At 51.4% G+C, this 19002-nt stretch overlaps 1 protein-coding gene across 1 annotated transcript in view; it reads left to right on the forward strand.

The window, feature by feature from the left end:
- Positions 1–19002, forward strand: part of GRIK3 (glutamate ionotropic receptor kainate type subunit 3) — a 207064-nt gene that overhangs the window by 171113 nt on the left and 16949 nt on the right. The window contains exons 10-13 of the mRNA XM_079777705.1: positions 798–1001; positions 8901–9124; positions 12820–12938; positions 15425–15642. Coding sequence (XP_079633831.1) covers positions 798–1001; positions 8901–9124; positions 12820–12938; positions 15425–15642 — 765 coding nt within the window. The remainder of the gene's footprint in view (positions 1–797; positions 1002–8900; positions 9125–12819; positions 12939–15424; positions 15643–19002) is intronic.

The raw sequence follows: 19002 nt of genomic DNA on the forward strand, positions 1-19002 counted from the left end.
GTTAAATGAGGCAATCTCAGCTACTGCCTTTTGAGCCTCCTGCTCTGCTGGGCCCCATCCTCGGCCCTCCACCGACACTGTCTCATTTGCTGATTTACGAGTGCCCCGCATGTCAACAAACAAATGCAAGCTATCGCGGTTATCAGGAGTCACTCACCTGGCAGATCCTGACTCTGGGGACTGAGATCCTTGGGAAGAGAGCGGTATCAGGGAGCATGTAGATCTAATCTTTTAAATGGGAGCTGGGAAGATACCTGATGACAGAGTGTGCGCACACTTGAGCCAGCATCAGAATCCCCCGGAGGGCTTCTTACAACACAGACCGCCGGCCCCACCGAGTGTCCGGTTCAGTGGTCTGGGTGGGGCCTGAGAATGTGTAAATCTGAGAAGCTCCAAGGTGATGGTGATGCTGCTGCTGGTCTGGGGACCACACTCAGAACCACCAGCCTGCGTTGAGGGTGCAGCAGACAGAGCGTGTGACTCACAACCAGACGGTTTGGAGTTCAAATACCTAGTCCACTGCTTACTAGCTCTGCAACCATTGGACACTTAATCAGTAAATACGGCCTGAGCCCCCTCGTCTTGCCAGGGATACCCGTAGGTGGCCATCCGGGAGGCACAGCGTCGGCTCTCAGGAAATGTGCTTTTCCTCCCTGACTTAGCAGGCCTCCCTCTAAGCCACCCAGAGGATTTTTTTAAAACACAGGAGCAGAGGTTTCAGCCCAAGCTCTCCAGCCCCAGCCGGCCTCGCCCAACCCACTCAGCCTTCCTCAGCGCCTCTCCTATCTGCCCTGCAGGAGGAGCCCTTTGTCATGTTCCGGAAGTCTGACAGGACCCTGTTTGGGAATGACCGGTTCGAGGGCTACTGCATCGACCTGCTCAAGGAACTGGCCCACATCCTGGGCTTCTCCTACGAGATCCGGCTGGTGGAGGACGGCAAGTACGGGGCGCAGGACGACAAGGGCCAGTGGAACGGCATGATCAAGGAGCTCATTGACCATGTAAGTGGGGCTGAGGACCCCCTGGAAAGCTTGGCCAAGTCCCGTTTGCACATCAGGGTGGGGCATCTGGCAGACGAGGGCCCTGGGGCAGGAGAGATGGAGTCACAGGCTGTGGGGAGGGAGGAGTGAGGAGCTCCCTCTGGCCTGCCTTGTTCATGCTCCCAACTCCCAGATACTCCCCTCCATCTAAGCATACACGCACTGGCCCATCCCACTCAGAGCCATTCCCACCAGAGTCTTTGATGAGCTGCCTTCTGTTCCTTTAAGAGCTACCAAAGGGTGTCCCAGCCATGTGGGTGAGCTGGCATGCAAAACACCTCACCAAACCCTGGGATGCCGAGATAGATCCTACACTGTCTTAAGTGACTTTGGGGCCAGTGGGCAGATGGGTGGGCCAGGGAGCCAAGGACTGGGATGAAGGGATGAGCAAGGCTCAGCTGGGAAGTACCAAGGAGGCAGATTCATACTCAGTCTGAGCTGGGAGAGGACCCAGGGGAACAAGGAGCAGAAGCAACAGATGGAGCTTTTGAGAGAGGGAGCAGGTGGTGGGAGGGTACTGGGTTTGTAGGACACTGGGGGCAAGATGAAGAAAATCCAGTCTAGGGATACCACAGTAGGGCGAGTCAGGAGGCTCTGGGTTCAAATCCCGTTTCCTCATTCATTGGCTATGTAAACAGGAATGTCACTGGACTTCTTCAGTGGCTTCCTACTCTGTCAACGGGTGTAATTCCTCCCTCCTCATAGAATTGTTGATATGGAGCATGAAATACTAGGTGCAGGGCCAGCCTTCAGCACACATATCACCATGGTTAGGAGCCCAGGCCGTGGACCGCTGGACCAAGGTTCAAGTCCTGGCTTTCCCAGTTGATAAGTGAGCAACCAGGTAAGTTCATCAACATCGCCGAGCCTCAATTTCTTCACTTCTAAAAGGGAGTAATCAGCAACTACCGGAGTTCCTAGGGTTGTTGTGGCAATAAAAGAGGCACCACTTCTACAGGCTCACCTGGCACCTACATTACCTGCCTTCAGCGCAGGGCCCTCCACTCTCCAGAAGCATTCTCGATCAAAGGCCTGCTAAGGAAGGCAAGAACCTGATCTGTACTAAACCCCTTACGTTCCTCTCTCCTTTATCCTGACAGTGCAGTGAGGTAGGGACTGTTGCCACCACCCCTGGTACAGACTGGGAAGCCGAGGCAGAGGGAGGTGAAGGCCCACAGTAACCTGTCTTTGGAGGCCCTCTACTTCCGAAGCCCTGTGCTCTGACCTCTGCAAAGAGGCAGGGCAGAGGGAGGCTCATGCAGTTGGTCTTTGCAACCTGAACAGTTCCAGCCAAAGGGATTATTCTCACTTTGCCTCTCAGAGCGGGGGCAGGCAGCAGCAGGGCCTCCTGTTAGTCTTCCTGCCCCTGGTGGCGGGGCTGCCACATGGGGGCCTTGGAGGTTGGAGCGGGGAAGAGGCTGGAGCCCAGAGCAAGAAGGCTCCAGCAGAGCATGGCAGTTTCCTAGGCCCCAGGAAGTAACCCCCAGGGAAGGCTGATGGGAGAGGCTAATGGTAAAGAACATGAACTCCACGGGGCTTGATTCCTACTCTGCCACTTATTGGCTGTGTGTTCCTGGACAAGTTCCTTAACCTCTCTGTGCCTCTGTGCCTCAGTTTCCTCCTCTGTAAAATGGGAGTGATAATAATAGAACCTCCCCCCATAAGGACTAAGTTCACACATAGTTGGCACTGTGTCAGTACTTGCCCTTATTATTATTTTTTTTTTAACTGAGGCTGGGGAGGGGGCTTCAGGAAGTCCCATGATCCCCCTGAGCTCATGACCTAACTCACTGAGAGTAACCATACCTGCCCTGCGTTCTTCCCAGCTGGTTGTGCTGCTCCTCAGAGACAACTGCTAGGGAAGCAGCTCCCAGGTTGTGGAATTCAATCTAAATGGAAGGGTGTGGTGTTGTCACCGTTACTAGTAATAACTGTAATTATTATGGAAATTAGTCAGCAGGGCCCAGAGGCATCTTCATTATGGAGCCCCGTACACTTGGGAGCAGGGCTGTGGAGTGTGGGGCTTCCAGTGGTTCTGAGCCTGCTGTTTGCAGACGTGAGCTGGGCAGGGGAGGAAGAGAGAGCACTGGAGGGGAAGCCACGTGCGGAAGCGAGCAGGGCAGAGACCGGTCTTGTCACTGCAATCTCCTGCAGTCAGAGAGCTCTGAAGAGCTGTTTGCTAGGGGTGGGTCAGAAAAACTCTGCAGCAGCCAGACCTTCCCAAGTTGACCCTTGGCTGGGGAAAGAAGGAGGCCCCATCGATGGCTCCCGTTCAGCCCTGTCTCCATGGAGGCCATAGGCTCTAACGGGACATGCAGGTGACCTTGTTAAACCAGAGTCCCTACAATTGATGAGTCCATTAATCCTAGCTTGGTGCCAATTTTAATATCATCATAACCATTTATTAGTGTCGTCAGATAATTAGTCTTCTCACTAGCTTATAGAAAACGTGGTAAAGGCTTGGCAACATTATTACTTTCTTATTAGGGATCTGATCGTAGACGTAAAAATGATGAATGCTAACTTTGCAAGGATCTGCCCCCAGAGGCCTATTCGGAGGCCCTGGGTGGAGCCTCTGACCAGCAGGACGTAAGAAGTCCTTCCCTGACACTCTGCTCACCTCTGTCCCATGCCACATGGCCTCCCAGGAGCCAGGATTGTGGAGGAAGATGGGGCACCTGGAGAGTGCCCCCACACCCGACACACTCACCTTCCCCCAAGTCACCTCCAACTATGGAAGCAACAAATGCGATTAGGCAGAGCAGCGCATTCTCCATCCATCACCCCATCTCTCTCTCTCTAATCATCACTGGTGTCAGGCCATGACCCCATCACCCATTATTATGTCTTCTACCTTCAAACCAGGAACCAGATCCAAGTCCTGGCCTGCATGCATTGGTGTTGGAAGGGTTCTCAAACCCCTATTTGTGTGACCAGGGAAGGTTCTGCCAAGCCACCTCCTTCAGGCTGGGGCAATGCACTTTGAAGCAAGGCATGCTGGGAGCTCACCTGGGGCAGGTCAGAATCCTGGATGGGACAGGGCATTTGAGGGTAGGGGATATGGATGGACTGCAAAGGTGGACTCTTGTTGGCAGCCAGGTTGACCAGAGCTCTGGAGAAGCTCAGGATCTGCCTGAGGATGACCAGTAGGCAAGTGAGGAATTCAGGAAGGACTTGGAGCCACATTGAGGTTCACCACAGAACTGTCAGCTGCTAGGGACTCAGCAAGCAGAGACCAGCCTGGGAAAGAGCCTGGCAGGGGTCAAGGTTCAAACAACTAGGTGCAAGAAAAGACAAGGTGCAAGGTAGCAATAGAGCTTCAGGGGTGAAGGAGGTATTGGAGGGAAACTGAGGTCAGAGGGAGCACCTGGACCACGCTTACACTCCTGAGGATCATCTGTTCCTCCATTCATTCCACAAAACTTCCTGGAGCAAAGTCTCAGCCTGGGCTCCTGAAGGGCAGAGCTTGAGGCATAGGCTCAGATGCCACTGCTTAGTAACGGGGTGTGATGCGGGCAGAAAGTGACAGGCAGGGAAATGGAGCAGGAGGGAGGGAAAGCCAATACAAGGATGCATTACTGAGCCATTGCCACTGAGTACAACTAATGGCTAGATCCACAAGTCTGTGCCCCAAGAAAGCCTTGCAAAATGTATCTCAGAACCATCTCTTGGAGTGAGGGGGACAGGCTTATTAACTGACTCCTGACTCCCATGCATTTCTGGGCTTGGCATGGAGGCATGGGAGCCAATCGAGACCCTACAGCAGTGTCCCTGGGAAGTCATGGGGGCAAGAAGGGCCCAGGTGGCAGGAGGTGAGATGCTGTCAACTTGTACCTGTGTGAGGTTATTCACAGCCAGAGGGTCTGTTCCAAGCACCCATGCCATGCCAGACCTGGATGGTGACTAGAGATGCGGGAGCAACTGAATCAATGGAACATGCTGACCTCCTGCCAGGACTCAGGAATCAGCCATTCTCCAAGGCCTGGGGAAAGACAGCGGCTTCATTTCTCACCATCAGGCATCCAGGAGGTCTGTGTGTGAAGCACAGGCAATGACCCCTCGGCCAACACTTAGGAATTTTCTGCCACCTGTACCCATTTCTTTAGATATATGCAGGCTGTTCTGAGGTTGTCAGTGGCTACAGTGCTGATTGGTAAGTGTGACTGGCTGGTGGGTCATCAGACACCACCTGTGATTCAGTGTCCCCACCCTCGAAAACTGCCATGTGGCAGACCAGGCGGTAAGCTCCTAAACCTCTGGTGTTCCCATTGATCAAGTTATTCATTTATTCAATAAATTTATTAAGGTAGGTCTCATGCCAGGTGCTGTGAATACACAGCAGGATCCCTCCCCTGAGCCTCAGGCTCTGACCTTCTACTGGAGGAAACAAACAATAATCCATGAACGTATGGAGAGATGCAACTATTAAGCCAGAGTAAGTATTCTGAGAAAGGAACATGGTCAGTGAGAGAGACATGGGCGGGAAGGGTCAACAAATCACCCATAAGACCAATGAATGTGTTGAACAAGTCAGAGGTTTGAAGGTTATTCAAGGATGTGATTACTATAAATATGAAAGCAAAGACCTTGGACCTTCTTTAAGCCTTAGTTTCCTCTCCATAAAGAAATTGGGGTTGGAGTAGATATTCTCAAAGTTCTCCTGTCCAGTTCTGACAGCCTGTGGTTTTGTGAATCATCCTCAAAGAAAACTTGCATGAGTGGGAGGAACCTGCCAAGATTGGGCCTTTCATTCTGAGTAATGAACTGAAACGGCAAAGGCTTGACATCTACTCTGCTCTTTCAGGAGAACTTGGACAAAATAATGCCTTTTTTACGGGGGGGGAAACCAAATGGTGAAATGTGTTTCTTGCCTTAAACAAAAGTGAAGAGAACACCGGCCTTCTTGAAGCCCAAAGGAGAACACACATTAAAATTTCCCATGAAGAAGGTCAGGTTGGCCAATTGTCTTGCTGATGTAGTCAAAGAATACCAAAGATGTCCCTGCGCCTTAACCCCATTATAGCAGAAAGTAGAAAGGCTGGTAGAGACATTCTGATGTTCTGATTGGTTCTTGAGGAAGAAAGAGGCCCTGTGGCCCTATGATTGTCTTCCTCATCAATCCTGAAACATTTCTGGTAGATGGAACAAGCCCTGGCCGCAAAAACCTTGATCCCCCCCAGTAACTAATGTTCTCATCCAACTTCCCACCAAAAGCCAAAGGAAGATTTGCCTCCATTGACTTTGAAGTTCTTCCCAAGAATCCACTCCAAGCCCCAGAGGCTATTCCCAGAGACCAGTTCCAAATGCATTCTGAACAATGATGTTGACTTCGGGTTCATAACAGAGCCTCCCAAAAAGCATTGTGTTTTGAAGGGACAAGTCTGGGGGAGGCCAACTTTGAGAATCAAAAGTCCATTTCAATCCTGTTATGCCAACATTACAGAGGATCCTAGAACTTCAAGATTGAAAGGGACTCTCTAGAGTGCCAGGCCCCATTCCCACCCTACTCAGAGTCCTACCCTCATCCCCCAAAAGGGTCTCCCTCTACCAGAAGCTTCCTGAGAGCAGGGGTTGGGTCTCTTGCTCACCTCTGCATGGCAGACTGGTGCACAGTAGGTCTTGAGCAAATACACATCAGTCCCTCTGCACCTTCCCAGATAGTTCTCTCTTTTGTTACGTTCCTGAACTGAGAGGGCTCCAGGGAACTGGGGTACCTGTTTCTTCTCTCTGCCTTAAGAGCTAAGCAAGTTCCAGCTCACACACTCAGAAATGTACAAAAGGAATGTCCCGTGTAAAACAATCCTTTGTAATAGGCTCCTCCTCCCTAGCTTTCCCAGGTTCTGAGGTTCATTGAATCCTTGTGCTCCAAGTGTCAATAGTTGGGTGTGGGGGTGCTGTTAGAAGGAGAAACACTGGGGTAAGCAACATCATGGTGTGTTTCCCGCCGTCCCCAATCTAGGACATTTGCAAAGCTATTTAGAAGCTGGGGTTCCACCCATATCAGTCCTCCCCTCTTTGAAGTCTGATTTCAACTTGGTTCCTGGTTTCTATTCTAGGATTAGTGAAGTCAGAGATAGTGTTAACAGCTGCCATTTAGTAAACAATTTGATTAGTGTCCACTTCCCTCGCTGCCTGTATTCTCCAATGCTTGGTGGATCTTATAAATAATGGATGGATGGATGGATGGATGGATGGATGGATGGATGGATGGATGGAGCTGGACCAAGCCAGTGGATAGCTGCCTAGGGGCATTGCCTTGGGACGAGGTCTCACAGCTTAGCAAAAGGGTCTTTAGTGCTGGTCTTTAGGACCCCAACCTCCCTTTCTGTCCTGCCCCATCAGGGGAAGGAAAGTGATAACTTGGTTCACATTCTAATGTGTAAATATCCACAGGAACCTAAGGGGTAACCTCTCAGAGAGAAACATTAATTAACAAATAGTACAGAGGCTGAGATGGGGATTAAAAATTGAGAAACGGAAAAAGTGTATCAGCTATAGTACCAACTGTGCTTAGAAACTCACAGGTAAATAAGCAGATAAGACAAAAGGTCATGTGGCCAAACATCCTGTTATTCAAACTGAGTAGGCTAGGATCTTACCACAGGACAGAGCAAAATTCGTGGGAGTTTAGAATTGGAGGCTATCAGAGAGGGCTTCTTGGAAGAGGGAGCATGTGCAAAGGAATATGGAAAGTGGTAAAAGGCCACAGGGAGAGGGCATTCTCAATAGGGCACAGTGTGTGCAAAGCATAGATGTGGTCAACAGGAAGCAATTAAATGGGGCGTCATTTAGAAATAGAGCAGTGCGGTAAGGCTGGACAGAAAGGAATAAAGGATTATAGATTTTTAATTAGGAAAAGCTCAGACCCAAAAGATAGAACTTTTATTATTTTCTTCAATAAAATTGTGATGGGCTAAGATTTATCAATATCTGAGCATTTATAGCCTCCCCTACCCCCTCCTTTATTTCTCTGCTCTCATCCCTCCCCTCCCTGATTAAAGGGGGCTCTGAATTTGCCTGTTTATTTTGTTCCCTACCTTCTCCCTCCAAAGAAGGTCTTGTTTTTGCCTAACTGGTTTTGGGGGCTTTTAGGATATATAGAATATCTAGAGTGTTGTGAAGCAGTCAAGAAGTGGATAGGAGCCTTGGCCAGTGTTGTTCAATGGTTGGAGCATCGGTCCGCACACCAAAGGGTCATGGGTTCAATCCCCCATCTAAGGCATGTACCCAAGTGCAGGTTCAATACCCAGCCCCAATCGGGGCATGTACCAGAGGGAGCCAATCAATGTGTCTCTCTCACATCACTGTTTCTCTCTCCTGCTCCCTCCCTCCCTCTCTTCCACTCTACCTAAAAATCAGTGAATAAAATATCCTTGGGTGAGAATTAACCAATAAATAAACAAACAAATAAAGAAATAAATAAGTGGATAGGAGAGGAAAACATTTAGATAAGGGTTGTTGTGGATTCCGTGTCCTCTTCATGATGTTTGAAAGTCACAAATAAAGAACATGAGTGATCTTTAAATGTTTTTAGGTTATGAACTGTATTTATTTGACAAAGCACCATTTTTATAATAGAGCACATGGTTATAGCTTTAATAGGGCTCCATTCTCTGCACGTTTATGCCGCTGTCCTTTTCCTCAAGGTCATGAGCTCTCGGAGAACAGGGTTAAGTTTATCATTGTCTCCCCAGCACCCTGAGAATGGCCTGGCCCAGCAGAAGGGTTCGCAAACATTGAAACTGAAGAGTGGTTAAGTAATCCAGGGCTCAGGCAACTGACTCCACTCCAAGGAGTGTTCTATCCACTGTCAGTCGGAGGCTTTGCTCACAGTCTGTCTGTCTCTCTCTCTCATTGCAGAAGGCGGACCTGGCCGTGGCCCCCCTGACCATCACCCATGTGCGCGAGAAGGCCATTGACTTCTCCAAGCCCTTCATGACGCTCGGTGTCAGCATCCTATATCGCAAGCCCAACGGCACCAACCCCAGTGTCTTCTCCTTCCTCAACCCCCTGTCCCCTGACATCTGGATGTATGTGCTGCTCGCCTACCTGGGTGTCAGCTGTGTCCTCTTTGTCATCGCCAGGTAAGGGCAATGCCATGGCCAAAGCTCTGGCCCAAGGTTGGAGGTTTAGGGAGCCAGGCATGTCTCCACTCTCCTCCTCTGAAGCTTGGATCCCTTTATGACCCTCGGGGAATATTCATGGCCCCCAAGCTTGAATCCCTGTCCTTACCCTGGTCTGTGTATATGACTCTGAGAAGCAGCTCTTGCACCCCAGGCCCTATGAGCAGGCTTGGAGAGGTGAAGTCACTGCCCAGAGCTGAATCATCTGGGCCAGGCACCCAGTCCTGCAAACCCAAGTGCATTGGGTGGCCCAGCAGGCGACTTGACACTTGAAAAAAGGACTGTGTCCATTTAATCCACAACAGCAGGGGAAACAGTACCACACACACACACACATGCACTCATGCAGAAACATACATACCCACCTGTCTGTAAGACACACTAACAATACCTTGCACATTTGGTTGTATGGAAGATGCTAGCACATCCTTGTGGTCGATGGTAGAAGGAGATAACAAGGGACATGTTGAGCTCAGTGTTTACCAAGCATCTAGTGTTTGCCAAGCACCATGCTCTGTCTATTACAGCCATTATATGAGTTACTTCTCACAGCCTCCCAGGAAGAGGAGACATTTGATGCTCAGAAAGGCTCATTCTCACCAAGGTCATCCTAGCAATAAGTGAACTCGGGACCCCATGTGTTTTATCTGTGACCCACATCTCCGGCCACCTGGACATCCGTCCTCTGCCTGGGCCCCAGCTCCCCCTCCCCTTCACAGCTGGGCCCTCTGGCCCCTCCCTCCAGACCCCAGCCCAGCCTCTGCCCTGGTTATTTTTTCTCTAAACCCTAACAAGGCACGAAGGGAGACTTCTCTGGAGAGGCAATTTGAGATCCAAGGACTTGGTGTTTCAGCCTTTTTTTCTCCTGGGACTTCTTTGAAAACCTTTCCCCCATCCCACTCCCTTCGCTCCCTCCTCCCACACAGAGGAAGACCAAAGGGAAAGATGGCGGGATGAGATTGTCCTGCCTCCAAGCCCTTCGCTGCCTGCAGGCCTGGGGCTGCCTGCTCAGCCCAGCCCAGCCCAGCCCGCAGCCCAGCCCGACACCGCCACAGCCTCTTGTCTCTAATGGTCTAACAAGCCTTTGAAGGCCAGGAGCCACTCTGCAGCTCTCAGCATCATTTTCGAGGCTCCAGGGGCCTCTCAGCCCCCCATGCCCTGGAAAACAGCTCAGGTTTTCCAGCATCACTTCTGCCCTTGTGAAGTGCGGCTCCTCCCCCGGCCCCTCCCATTCCTGGCCTTTCATCAGCCGCTGGCAGCCAAGCCTGCTTCCCACCAAGTCCCTCCTGGCCAGGACAGTAGGAACCCCCTTCCCAAGGTTAGGCGGGGGAGACTTTTGGGGAGAGATGGGATTTCCAGAACTGCTGGAATGGTGACACAGGACACATGAGTTGAGAAGGGAGGAGAAGGGTCTTGGCCACGGAGCCACAGACAGCATCGTAGTACAATTGTCACATTGTATAGCACTCACATAACACAATTCACACCCAACCTGTCGAAATCGTCACAACAGCCCTGTGAGGCGGTATAATTATGCCCACTTTACAGAAGTAGAAACTGGCTCAGAGAGGTGAAGTCGTTGCCCAAAGTCACAAAGCTTTTTCTTGCAGAGTTAGGCTCCAAATCATGACCTTTCCGAGCTTAAACCAGGGGTGGCAAATGGAGGTGCCGGGGGGACCAGGAAGGAAGCATGAGAAAGGGAAGCAGGCTGAGTGGAGGGAATAGGGAGCGAGGGGATGGAAGCAAACCAGAGGCACACACCTGGCGAAGGTTTGGGATTAAAAAAAACACCCTCAGCTCCCACAGCTGCGCTCGGCAGGATGCTGTGCCAGCGCTGCGGGGTTCGTGATTTTTAGAGAGATTCAGACTTCAATGTGACACCTCTTGGCTTTTATGTGTAGCCACTCATTCGATTTTTTACAACACTGCCAGGGTCAAGCACCGCACATCTGTATGGGGCATGTGGCCCGCGGCCCCATTCTCCCCGTGGCCTGTGTCCTTGGGGCCACTGCATGCTGGCTGCTGGAGAGCTGGACACAGCGCCCAGAGCTGGGGCCTGTGAAGGTGGCGAGCTCCCAGATCCTCTCCACGGCCTGTGGCTCAGCACAGGGCGGTCTGCCTTGCCAATGGCCTGGCCTGGCTCATGCCTGCCTAGCACCAGCGCATGAGCATTGAGGAAGGCCTTTTCCTGCCACCAGGATATTCTGCTTCGGGCCACACCAGCCATCCCAGCCTCTTGGGCACTTCCCCAGGGTCTCTCTCTCTCTCAGAGGCTCTAGCTTCCCCCACCCTTCATTTCCGCCACGGGAACTTGGGCCATACACAAAGACGATGCCCCCACCTGCCAGGACTTCTCCTCCTCAGAAGGCAGTGGGGGGCTTAAAGTAACCATTTCTCCCTGCCATACATGCATTTGTATCTTCAGAGAAAAAAATCTTAAAAATTTGATAGCACAGTGTTCTCTCCAGCGGGGTGGGATCCTGGAGTACTTTTACTTTCTCACTATATTCTATGCTGTTTGGATACTTTACGAAGAATGTACTTTACTTTTGTTTTTACTTTAAGTTTTTAAGTAATATATGAATAATTAAAAATATAAATAAATAACAAAAATAGTAATAAATAATAATAAATGAATAAATACTATTACAAATCATTCAAAAGCCCATTCTCATTTTAAAAAATGTATACTATACGCCTGACCGGAGTGGCTCAGTTGGTTGAGCTCTGTCCTGTACACCAAAAGGTGGCTAGTTTGATACCCAGTCAGGGCACAAGACCAGGTTCCAGGTTTGATCACCAGTCAGGGCACCTATGGAAGGCAGCCTATCCATGTTTCTCTCTCTCTCTCTCCCCCTCCCTTTGTCTTCCCTCCCATCCTCTCTCTAAGCATGCCCTCGGGTGAGGATTAAAAAAATAAAAATACATATAATACATATAGAGCAAAAGGCTTCCCTGAAATTCCTTTGCCATTCTGAATTCCCTCCCCAGAGGAAAACACTGATACTTTTTAGAATTGGATTCTTCCAGATGTTTTATATGCATTTAAATACAAATGTACATAAAGAGGTAGATAGCTGTGTCTTCGGGACTCTATTTACATAAGTGCGATCCTATTGTTCGTATTTTTATCACTCTTTTTTTAACCAAACGCGTGTTGAAGATCTTTCCCTGTCGGTACATCTAGAAGTATCTCGTTCTCCCTATCAGCTGCATGATATTTCAGAGCACCTTGTGGCAGAGTTGATTTCATCGTTCCTCTATTGAAGGACATTTCAGTTGTTTCCCGTTTTTTTTGCTATTACAAACAGTGCTTTGATAAACACCTCCGCGCACTTCTCTTTATGCTTGTGTAGTCGTGTTTTATTCTAGGATGGATAATGAGTCGCAGAATTGCTAGGTTGGAGGGCCTGTGCACTTTTAATTTTAAGAGATGCTACTGAATTACTTTTATAACCAGCCAAAGCCACTAACCATAAAGAACAAAACAAAACGGCCCTGATTGCCCATCCCTGCCTCCCCAGCGGAACAATGTGGAAATGGATGCTCAAGTGGTCAGCACTTCAGTGTTCGCTAAACCACCAGCTGGTGGGAGGGACACCCCTCCCTCCCGCGCCCTGCAGCTCAGCCTCACTGCTCCCCTGTCCTCCCCGCAGGTTCAGCCCTTATGAGTGGTACGATGCTCACCCCTGCAACCCTGGCTCCGAGGTGGTGGAAAACAACTTCACTCTGCTGAACAGCTTCTGGTTCGGAATGGGGTCCCTGATGCAACAAGGTATGTGCCCCTCCCCAGGGGGAGTCCCCACTCCCCAGGGGACCTCTCCTCCCTGGGTGTGCAGGGGGGTGGGAGGGCTCAGCCTTTATGGAGTCAGCAGAGTCAGCCCACCCTCCAGGACAGCCTCAGACCTGCTGAGCCATCACAGGGTTGGCGACACCTGGACACCCAGGTGTGTGCCCTTACCCCAGGGTCCCACCCTTCACCACTGCTGTTTCTGGGCCAGCTCAGGCTCTCGGGTTAAAGCAGATACGCTGCCCCACCCATGTCATGCAGGGCTCATCCCCAGCTCCTCCTGCTCCAACTGAGGTGGATATAGAGCATCCTTCTTACTGAGGCTGACCCACCGATGGCCTCACCACCATAGCATCGGGCTGAACAAAGTTGGGCTGAGGAGGGGGAGAGTTGGAGGCAGGGAGGCTGGATGGGAGGCCATTGCAGGAAGGAGATGGTGAGATCTGAACTGGGGTAGTGGCCATGAGGGTAAAAGACAGAGATGGACTAAGAGGATGTCAGGATGCAGCAGGAACAGGACTCCGTGACCGCATGGCTGTGGGGAGCCTGGGAGGAGGACGGGCCATGGCTGAGGTTGGACTTCAGCCTGAGCGCATGAGAGGTGGGATACGTGGAAGGACACCGGTCCTTACATCCTGTCGAGGGAGGGCCGTGTACCTGGCCCTGGGCTGGTGGCCCACCCTTTGGAAACACATGCAGCTGCTCACCTATCTCAGAAAGCAGAGCATTTGCTCCGGCTTCAAGGATGTGGGAAGAGACACCCTGGGCTGGTGGCGGCACCGGGAATGGGGCCCCCAGCCAGCAAACACCCTCAGGGGGAACATGTGCCCATTGCTTCTGCCTATCAGTCCAGAGCCTCCTATCTCAGGAAATGGGGGAACCCAAACCTCTAGGGTCCCACTAAGGGACATCGGGTGACAAGGGAGCATGGCTCAGAGGGAAGAGGATCCCAATGAAAATGTCCTTGTCCCTCACTCATCCGTGTGTATCCTCAAGGACCAGCACAAACCCTGGTCCTCAGTAGACATCCACCAGCAAATGCTGAATGGGTGGATGAATGAGTGAGTGAGTGATATTATCCAGTGGGTCCTGAGTGCCCACTACCTGCCAAGCCCTGTGCTGGGCGCTTGAATGAAGAAGGAAAGATAAATACTGTGCCTGCCCCCCTCCCCCATGATTTCCCATCCATGACAGAGCCCAGGGTAGGGACTTGGGCCTGGGTAGGGTTCCAACAGAGCCTGGCAAAGCTCACCAAGCAAACAACTAAATCATTCTCCCCTTGGGGGCAGCTCTAGCCCTCCAGTCTGGGGGAGGGCCAGGCAGGTGGGGCACTGGCGGGTGAGGAAGCTGAGGAGCTGGTGGGAAGTGACAGGCAGCTCTCAAGGGAAGTGCCTCGAGCTGTCCCCGCTATTAATGAGTGTCCTGAAGCCTCACCTTGCTTCTTCGTCCATCATCTTTGCGCAGTGACAGTTGGGAAAGACCTGGAAACCCCTCAGTGCAGTAATAGCCTCTCTTCTTCGTCTCCTGCTGCTATTCAAAGCCCTGGCCCCTTGTGTATTCCCGCAAGGTTTTCATTAAGAGGGAGAAAAATAGTTGTGTATTTGAAAACCTCTCCCTTGAGTGATTTCTTTGATAAAGAAAAAAAAATCATCCATATCAAAGCAGACGCTTTTCAGATTGCAGGTCCAAATATGCTGAAAAGTTCAGGAGTCACTTGCTATTTAAATCTCTTGAAAGCCGCCCAGTTAATTACTTCAGTTAGAAGGTTTCGTCTAAATTGTGCTCCACACCCAAGGTCGGGGAGGAAGAGTTATCTATTTCTGCCAAGAGCTTCAAAAAATGTTGATTTTCTCTTCCTGCAAAGCCCCGCATAGCAATCTTGTATTTGTATACCAGTTGTATTTCCAACACAATTTCTCCTCAAATTATATCATCGCAGCATCGCGTGAGGCTGGGAAGAGGAGGGACAATTCCTCGTGCTTTGCAGAGTCCCGGGAGAGGGGAGGTGTCTGGCCCAAGATCATGCAGAGAGTCAGGAGCAGAATTCACTACAGAACCTAGGGGGCCTGACTCCCAGGTGTTCAGAACCTGGGGCCATCCAGGGGCCCGTGGACATGCATCAGAGGGTCTGGCAGGCCTGTGAAATGCTGCGCAAGTGCCTGTGGTTCTAGAGCAGCAGCTCTGAAATTTCAGCCTGATTGGAATCACTGGGAGGGCTCATCAAGCCCCGGTTGTGGGGCGCCACCCCTGAGGTTACTGGTTTAGTAAGTCCTGGGATGGGGCCTGAGAATGTGCATTGCTAATGAGTTCCCAGGTGATGCTGATGCTGCTGGCCCAGGGCCCACAGTTTGAGAACACTGGTCGAGGGTAAGGGCCTCGGCTTTCATTCACTTGTCAGTGGAGTCCCCAACCCAGGGGACCCGAGCAGCCCTGGTCTGGTCAGAGACCACCTGCCTCTTCCCTTCTCCCAGGGTCTGAACTGATGCCCAAAGCCCTGTCCACGCGCATCATCGGTGGCATCTGGTGGTTCTTCACGCTCATCATCATCTCCTCCTACACGGCCAACCTGGCCGCCTTTCTGACCGTGGAGCGCATGGAATCGCCCATCGACTCTGCGGATGACCTGGCCAAGCAAACCAAAATCGAGTATGGGGCGGTCAAGGATGGGGCCACCATGACCTTCTTCAAGGTGAGGCCCTCTCCCTTCCACTGCAGCACCACAAGCTGACCCTTTACTGGCCTTCCCTAACCACACAGAGCCAGGGCCAGAAATTCCCAGGGCTTTGTCCCTCCCTGTTGGGGATCATTAACTTTTGGGGGTGATGGTGATGTGGCCACCTGGGTTGGTCCCATCATAGATCCTAGACGTTTCCATGCCTGGGGACAAGCAGTGTGAGTGTGAATTATTTCCTTAAATCATCCGAGGGCAGGTGGGGAGACGAGGCTGGAGGAGGAAGTGAGGCCAGATGCAAAAACAGGCCCCAGGGCCAGTGGCATCCTTGCCCTTGACTTTGGGTCTCAGTGGCATCCACCTCCACGAGGCTGGCCTGGGCTTGGGGTGAGCTCTTTCCCACTTAGAGGGCAGCCGGGGTCATGTCCTCCTCTATTCCTTGGAAGAGAGTGTTTACAAACATTCCTTAGCGTGTTACACTCTTAAGAATACTGGTGTCCAGAAAAAGCCGCTGTCACCTGCTCAGGTTACTGCTCTTATGGGAATCTGGCCATGACTTTGCTGCCCCTCCTGCTTTGTAAGGTGATGGCTCATTTCCCAATGTTTTTACACCTTCTGCTAGAGTAGCTGAGGGTTGACAGGCTGACCCTGAAAACCAGTAGCTATAAATGTTAGTCTGGAAATTAAAGTGATCATAACGACAGCTACCACCACCGAGAGCTCACGGCGAGCCAGGCGCTGTGCTAAATGGTTGCCTCATTTAACCTTCATGACAAATCCTGTGAGTAGGTCCTACTTCCACTCTACACATGTGGAAACTGAGGCTCGGAGTAGTTAAGTGACTTGTCCAAGGACTCACAGCTGAAGAAGCCAGATGCTGACCCAGGTCTGCCTTCCTCCAAGGCCCATGGTGTAGGCCATGGCTCTCAGACTTGGGTGTGCATCCAAATCACCGGGAAGGCTGGGCAAACCCAGGTTGCTGGGCCTCACTCTCAGAGTTTCTGGGTCAGGGGGCCTAGGGTGGGGCCAGGAATGTGCATTCCTAACAAGTTCCCAGGTGATGCTGCTCGTCCAGGGACCACACTTTGAGAACCACTGTCCCAACTATTTCTCAGAAAAGGTCAGGATTTGGAACTCTGGGGCTACAGGTCCATTTGTTCATTCATTTCTGTATTAGTCAGCTGCTCTCGATCAGTCTGAAAGTCTGGGGTATGTCCCTTTCCTCTGGGCCCTGGCTCCCCAGCCCCAGCCCTTGCCTCCTTCCAGGCTAATCCTCTGAGTGAAGGATTGAGCCTCCAATGGGGCCTGAGTGAGGAGGGAAGAAGGGGTTGGTGGGAAAGCCTTCTGCCTCCTGGGCACCTGAGCCCCACCAGGACTCTGTCCCACCCCTACTCCCCCACTCCCTCCTTGGGGATGGAAGCACCTGCTTAGCGAAGAGAAGAGAGGGAGGAAAGGGGCTCCTGTCTCAGATGTTGCTACTGCCACTGTGAAACGGCAGGCGTGGCCTTCCTCAGAGGGCACTTCCATGTATTTAGAGTGAAGGAAAGAGAAAAGTGTGGTCACAGGCACGTTAGGAGTTCTCTGGGACCCTATGTTCATGAGTGTGAGCAGTATGTGAGCATGTGTTACATTCATGTGTACATATAGCAATGTATAATACATGTATGTGTGCACACTTGTGCCCATGCACAGAGTCTGCCTGTGTGGGAGCATGTGTATTTGTGTATGAACATGAGTATCTGCACATATGTGTGTGTACTGATGAGCATATGTGTATATGTATCTCTGTGACCTGGGTGTGTGGATATGTGCTTATAAATGTCTACAAGTGTGTGCCAGGGTGTCTGTGTGTATATATGTGTGAAGAATATATGCATGTCCATCTGTTTAAATGTTCCCACGGGTGTGCCTAAATGAGTGTGAGTGGGGGGATGTGCCTGTGTGTGTGTGATTGTTCATGTGTGGTGTAGCGGCCCATTCATGTGTGTGTAATAGCTTTTGTGTGCGTGTGATGGCCCCTGCATGCATGTGTGTCTACATGTGTTTGTAATGGTCCATGTATGAGTGTGCATGTATGCATGTGTGTGCTCGTGCCTCTCCTCAGGCTGGGGCCCAGCCCGTTGACTATGCCAGAGCATCTCTCATGCATTACTCATGAGCGCGTCTCCAAGCAGGGCTCCCGATCAAAGGGAAGCAGCATAAATAAGGCCGGTGCAGGCTCATTGCCGCTGATTGGATGTCCTTGCCTCCCTCCATTCTAAGATGCTCAGATTGGCTTCCCAGAGCCTGGTCCCAGCTCCCCACTGAGCCGCTGTCCTCGGCATCAATCAGCACCTCCTGCAGCCTGCTCTGCCCTCACCCACCTTCTCTGCAAATGGCACCGTGAGGAGGACAGTGGAGGGACTCAGATGCTGCCACCCAGCTGAGATGCTGGGGCTCAAGGGCCTGTCCTCATAAGGGCCTTCAGCCAGAAACAGCAACTCCATGTCCCCCAGCAGGACCAACTCCACTTCCTTACTCTCCGGATACCCAATTAATTCCTCTTGAAGTCCGGCCTTCCTGTCTCCTGCTTTAATTCCGGTGAAGCTCTCCTCGTCCAGCTCCCTTTCATTGGCAGCAGCAGTGGGACTGCTATGTAGCGGAGAGGAGCTGAGTGTGGGTACATGAGCCCCGCCCCACACGAGGAGCTGAAAGCACACAGCACCCTCCCTGAAGATCCCTGGACAAACTTACTTCTCCCTGCCCCTCTTCCCTCCATAGTCACACCTCCCCCATCCCAGGCCAGGTTATAGCCTCATTGTCACTTTCACGTGAGAGCCGGGAGAAAACCTGAGTTTAACCTAGAGAAACGGAGGGGCTGGGTGACTGGCCGGTGATCACACAGCAGGTTGGTGGTGGAACTGGGACGTAAGGCCGGATGTTCTGTCTGCACACGAAGTGCCCTCTCTCACACCCACTCTGGGGTCTTCTGGAGGGGTTGTCCCTCCCCGGCCCCTGAGTGGACATGGCCAGGTTGGCACTGGGTTTGAACAGGGATCAGTGCCAGGAGTACTCACAGGATGTCTAGGAGACGTTGGCAAAGTCAACAAGAATGGTAACATTTATTGAGCACTTACTAGGTGCCAGGCAATGTCACAAGCACTTTGCCTGTACAGTGCCCCCCCCCCTTATTCACAGGGACACATTCCAAGACCCCCAGTGGATGTCTGAAACCACAGATAGTACAGAACCCTGTATGTACTATGATTTTTTTCCTGGACATGCATGTAATTTACAGCTTCTCTTTGGCATATCCAAATTGGTAGCATCACTACTCTCGCACTTTGGGGCCATTATTAAGCAAAATAAGGGTTACTTAAACACAAGCACTGCAACCGC

Source organism: Cnephaeus nilssonii (genome assembly GCF_951640355.1).
Source record: "Cnephaeus nilssonii genome assembly, chromosome: 7".
In the NCBI taxonomy this organism is placed as follows: Eukaryota; Metazoa; Chordata; class Mammalia; order Chiroptera; family Vespertilionidae; genus Cnephaeus; species Cnephaeus nilssonii.